General features: G+C 39.1%; 1 protein-coding gene across 1 annotated transcript; it reads right to left on the bottom strand.

The window, feature by feature from the left end:
- Window positions 1–3,441: 3,441 nt before the first annotated feature.
- On the bottom strand, window positions 3,442–5,415 carry LOC115677780 (peroxidase 57-like). Its single transcript, XM_030601001.2, has 3 exons — window positions 5,092–5,415; window positions 4,097–4,445; window positions 3,442–3,980 (listed from the first exon to the last, which is right to left on the bottom strand). The coding sequence occupies exons 1-3, from the start codon at window positions 5,302–5,304 to the stop codon at window positions 3,535–3,537; spliced, it is 1,008 nt and encodes a 335-aa protein (XP_030456861.2). The 5' UTR covers window positions 5,305–5,415; the 3' UTR covers window positions 3,442–3,534.
- Window positions 5,416–5,815: the final 400 nt, after the last annotated feature.

The following is a 5,815-nucleotide window of genomic DNA, read 5'->3' as shown; positions in this document are numbered from 1 at the left end:
CACATCAGCACTAACCATGTCGCAAAGGACGGCTAGCGGTGACTGGATCACCACGTTAACAATTTTCGGCCAATATTAATCGGAGGGACTAAACTGGCAAATCGTAAAAAAAATTTATGACTAAATTGACCAAATTGAAAAGTTTATAATTGAATTTGCCGCCGTATAATAAGTTTTAAATTTTTTTAACAATTTTTCCCTCGTTTTCCACATCGATGCTTAGTATTATTAGTATTGATATTGGGCAATCACATTACGAAAGGTACATCCGGAATGTGAAAGCATCCCACCAACTGGACTTCCAAGTGTGTGGACGAAATGTGCTTAATGTGTGCAATGTACATATCACGAGCAACTAATAATTTTAAAATGAAGAAGATGGGTCTCTAGGGAAGCTAATGTTCGCGGAGCTATCAGTATCACTAGAAACTCCATTAATCTTGTAGCGATGGTCATACATCATGAATTATAAAAATAATTAAGAAGTGCCACGAGGAGTGTTCGGGAGAGGAATGATCTGTTTCTTGTCGAGATGGGGATGATTGAGAGCGACTGGGAATGAGGACACACATTACTTGCAAAACCGGTGATTAAAGTAATCATATGCCCTTGCGGACTTGGAGCACTCAATGAAAACTTTCTAAGATTGCCATTTCAGCCGATCAATTCTCCAAATCAATCAACAAATTTCTGAATACGCCTAAAATTAAAGTTGTCGTGATGCTTAGTCGGTGAGTTGTTTAGACATTAAATCTTTTTAAATAATTGTGAGACTAACTCATCAATTTCAATAGAAATTATGTTGTAACGCTAGCTTAAATCTCAAGATAAAAATAATAAAGGGACAATGAAAATGAAAGAGCGCCACCGACGAACCTCGAAAAATATTTTTAATTTCTCATTTTTGACATTTTGGATATGCCAAGATGGAAACAAATTCGTATAATTGCTTTGAAAGAACATCCTGAAAATACCCACTTTCACAAGACCCTTTAAATTATTCATAGGTACTGGTACATATGTTTTCTAGACTGTCTTATTCTGAAGTCATAATCGCCTTAATAAATATCTAGAGATATCTTATACACTTAGGAATCTAGACTTGTGTGTTCGGAAAGTGTTTTGGTTCAGCAATCAATCGGGACAGTTGCTGCTGCTTTTATCATAGCGTTTTGGCTTTTAATTAAGGGTGTTGATGGGCAACTCAGGGATCAATCTGCACCTCGGAACTCGGGTTAAGATGTATGGGTTTTGTGCCCGAATTGGCTCTCCGATGCTTAATTGGTGCTTGCGAGAGGGAAATTGAGAAGCTTAATTGCTAAAGAAGAGTGAGATTGGCCGGCAAGTGAATATTTCGTCTTATATATGGGGTATGGGGTTGTAGTTCACAGGTACCGCTCTACAAGGATCTTACAATCGACATTGGTCAAATCGATTTGAGAATCAATGTATGCATGGTCTTCTAGTTAGTGGAGGCACCATTGCGACCACCGATTAGTCGGAATTTTAGTGATGTCTCGTTACCATTGAGCGTGCTTGGTTTTTTGACGGCTCGGTTCCGACGTGTCGGTCCCGTGTTTTGAGACGTGAGGTCTTTTAATAAGCCGTCCGCAATTCCTTCGTCAAAGGGGAACCAACAAGATGCTTTTGGCAAAAGCATGACAGACAAAAAGCCTTTCGTGAAGTAGGCTTTGCCCAGGGCTATGGAGGTCCAAATTCTACTCCAACTCATCCTCTATGCTCGTTTTTAATTGCAATTTGGCATGAGGACTGAATTCCAGGTTGAGGCACAGAATATTATAAACTTGCCAATCATCACTCGAGGAGCTAAAGTAAATTACACATTAACCCCTTTGTATTTTTTTCTTAAATTACACAAAACTCCGACAAGACTTCCAATTTTTTGTTACAGCCGTTAACTATCCGTTATTTTCTACTAGCATGTGCAATGCACATGAGTTTTCAGGTGTAAAAATGTATCTACAATTTTATAGAAAAAATCCCTCCTTTCCTTTAATGACTGCAAGTATGAAAAATAAATGTAGAAAATGAGATGAAACTAGGGGCACGAATGATAATAATTTTGTTTTTCTATTTCTCTATTTTTCTTGTTCCCAGGAACAGGTTTGGAACAAAAATCCATTGAGCAGTGCAATTCATTTTTCTATTTTCGAGACAAATGTTTAGCCCATAAATAGGTTTGGAATAGAAACGAGAACTATAAATTTTCTACTTTCTTCTCTTTCTGGAATAGGAAAAGAAATGACAATTCTTTTCAAAGCTTGCCTTCATCGCTCACACCCACCGGCTGCCACCGGTCGATGTATGAATTCTACATCAACATTATTAAATGAATTTCTGTTTCGGGAATATAAAGTTCGTGCCGTTATCAAACACTATTTTCTGCTCAAAAACTTATTCAGGGAATAAATATAGAAAAATCTATTTCTTGCAAAATTTATTTGCAAGAACATAATGGTTATCATTCGCGCCCTAAATAACTAAATATCGTTAATGGACACCTTGCAATCGATTTCTAAAATTTGAGTGGTAAATTGCAAAAGGGATAATGACACAAACAGTCCCTTAACTTAATTTGGTTTATGAATTTTTAATTTATTCAATGTAATCTCTGAACTTTAGTCAATGTTCAATGTAGTCCATAATGTGGTCTCTGAACTTTTGGTACATATTCAATTTAATTCTTGAACTATATGAAAATATTTAATGTTGTCTTTGAATTAAAATTTTATGGACTACATTGAATATTAAATTAAAGATCATAAATTATATTGAAAAAACTAAAAGTTGATGCACAGTGAACGAAAGTACGTGTCATTTTCTCGTTGCAAAAATTAAGCAGTCAAAAAGATGGAAACAACCCCTAAAAACTATCCTAGTTTAGGAAACCAATGAATGTGTAGAAAGGCCTTTTCGGTACTGACAAGTTTGGAACTTGCACAACTTTCCTAGTTTTCTAGAGAGTTCACGTGGAGACAACTGCCTTCCCTGACAAATCCGTGCGAAATAGAACGGCATGTTTTTCTATCAGGGGTCCTTTCATTTATACTATGAAGTAAATTAATCTATGCTAATATCTATGATTTTGTTAAATTTTGATACGTGAAGAAAAAAAAAATTCTATATATAGTCATAATGTACTTTTTTTTTTCATAAAAAGCACTTATATTAATTCAGAAGAGGTTTGAGAATACACTCCGTGGGACTTCGGGTCTTAATAATCTAATTAGCTACCACATTTGTGTCTCTACTAATATGGGCCATGTTTAACATTATGGATGATTTGGGCTTTAACAATCCAATCAGCTATCCTATTTGCTTTAATATTATGGCTTGATTAATTTAGTTGTACTATACATTAAGGAATGATTGAAAAAGTACACTAAGTAGATGAAAAGTTGATGTCACACCAGCACACTATATAACCAATAAGCAGTAATGATTCATCATTCCATGTCTTTGAAAGAAAAGCATTTACAACACTATCATTTTGCAAACGATAGAACATTTCAGTCAATGATTTGGTTGATTGAATCTCCTACAGTTTGCTCTAATCTCTCCCTGTTGCCCAGTCAAGACACCCACGTTCGTCAGCTTGAGCATCGCCTTGGCGAATTTCCGCCGGAACATGTTGGGCCGGCTGATGTAATCCGCTGCAATCCGGCGTGTGAGGTCGGTGAACGCGAGCTCTTGATCCAGCTGAAGAACCGCCTGTTCCTGAAGGACCCCTTTGTAGAACGAAGGGTCGAGCTTGAAAGGTGTACTGGAAGATGGCGTCATGACTATTATGGGGTCGGTACTGAGATTGAACGGGACACTGTTGTCGGGTCTTGGACATTTTTGCCTCAGGACACCAAGGAATTGCGGGTCGATATCCGGGTCGGCTTGACCGGAACCTATGAAGTTGTAGAGCCGGTCCACAAAGAAACCGCAGTGGCAAAATCCCATTGCATGTGCCCCTGACCATAGATATCATCTTTTCATCAATAAGCATGTCTTGTTTTCTGTTTAATCTCTTTTGGTAACGTGTTCCTATCTATAGAATGAAAATTCGAGCAAGTGAACATTGCTTTACCTAATAAAGTAACAAGATCTTCTAGGGTGAGGTTGATCGTTTGGAACGCACTAGTGGCCGCAGCAACGGAGAAGGACGGGCCGGGAATATTAACGTCGCTGATGTTCGAGACCAACCCGTCCCTTCGTCCGGTGGGAAGAGCGTAGGCCGACCCCCCGGTTAGGGCAACGCCGTCTCGGGTGGCTAGGGCCAATATATCCGCACAAGAAACAATTCCCTTGCATTCCTTCTCCAGCTCGGCTTTTATCACGTCGATGACCTCGAACCCTCTTAGGGTCAAATTAGGAGGTGCATCTTTCTCGGCCACGTTGTTGTCGCTACTGTCAATGAGGACCGAGGCATCGCAACCCTAATCGTGGTAACACAAAAGGATGAAACATTAGTATATTAGAAAAATGTTAAAAATGTCTAGAGATGTTTAGTACGGCATTGGATGCTTACTAGATGATGAGTTGGATGTTCAAGCCCATGTGCTAAGATGGAAATGTATGTGCATAATTTAATGGGAGAATTGTACCTAGTCAATTGTTTTATCTAGGACAGCATTCCCAAGAGTTTAGGGTAATAGTAGAAAGGACAAAATTTGCTGGCATCATATTGTATAAAGTATAAATTGGGGGCTTCTGTTATTTTCCCCTTTCTTGATATATATGTGTAGCTAACAAGTTTTTAATATAATCTATAGAAGCAAAAACATTATAAGGCGGAATAATAATCAGAAATTACACCCAAAAAAAAAAATCAGAAATCCATGCTAATGGTAGGAAAGGACGATGAATAAGAAGAGAGCGAGAATATCATTATTATTGGATTAGAGATTGAATTTTTTGGAAGGCAATTTGAGCATTACTATGAGAAAATTCATCCCAGTAATTGTAATAACAACGAAATTAACTCTACACGAAGTGTCAAAAGATATCATAGAAAGAAAATAAGAGAGAAAATGTAAGGAAAATAAATGTGAGAGAGAGAGAGAGAGAGAGGGGGGAGTTTACCCGGACAAAGCAGTCGTGAAACTGCAGACGAAGCAAACCCGCGGGGAGAGACGGGTCGGCGTTGAAGCGCTGCTGCATTATACTCTTCACCACCAGCTCGGCTTGAGGGCACGAGTCCTTATAGAAATGCACCTGCAGCTGCGCCGCCGCCACCGCCACCACCATGCTCATCAAGGTCGCCCTCGCCACGACCCGAAGAGCCAAGATTGCCATAGCTGGATTTGAGTATCCTACGAAGTATTCTGCGTTCTCTCCAACTCGCAGGATCTTCTTGTGTCTTCTCCCTCTCTCTCTATCTCTCTTTGTATATTTATAGAGATTGTGCGCACTTTGTTTGATGCAGATGCGGGTGCTCTCTAGACCATGATAAACTGGGGGTTCTTGAGAAACCTGTGCGATGTGAACGATTAATATCGGGATTCGCGGTTTTCTTAATTGATTTCTTCAAAATCATTAATGTGAACTTCCTCGAGTCCATGCGAGTGGAAAATAAGCAAGCTACAAGCACATGGCCAACCTGCATGTGCATGCATGAATGAGAGTTTTCTGTCGAAGACGCGATGCCATAATTACCCAGTGACCCTTCAATGTATTAGATCAATGGGTGTAAATTTCAATTTTGATGGGTGTGAATTTCCTAGTAATGTACATGTAGGCGATGGAAAGAGCGCTCAGTGGACGACACGTGTCCGGCAGCAGCTAAACCTCACCCTTAGAACAATGC

This window comes from Syzygium oleosum, unplaced genomic scaffold (genome assembly GCF_021117445.2).
Source record: "Syzygium oleosum isolate NSW1041296 unplaced genomic scaffold, Sole_v2.1 Sole_v2.29, whole genome shotgun sequence".
Lineage (NCBI taxonomy): Eukaryota > Viridiplantae > Streptophyta > Magnoliopsida > Myrtales > Myrtaceae > Syzygium > Syzygium oleosum.
The sequence above is the reverse complement of the archived record's forward strand: the minus strand, read 5'-3'. Positions and strand labels throughout refer to the sequence as shown.

What these genes read in the sequence shown, in the direction of transcription:
- LOC115677780 (XM_030601001.2), bottom strand. Translation starts at nt 5,304, where the DNA reads ATGGCAATCTTGGCTCTTCGGGTCGTGGCGAGGGCGACCTTGATGAGC. An exon ending in TTCACGACTGCTTTGTCCGG is followed by an intron (nt 4,446 to 5,091) that starts GTAAACTCCCCC and finishes TACCACGATTAG; the next exon opens with GGTTGCGATGCCTCGGTCCT. An exon ending in AGATCTTGTTACTTTATTAG is followed by an intron (nt 3,981 to 4,096) that starts GTAAAGCAATGT and finishes ATCTATGGTCAG; the next exon opens with GGGCACATGCAATGGGATTT.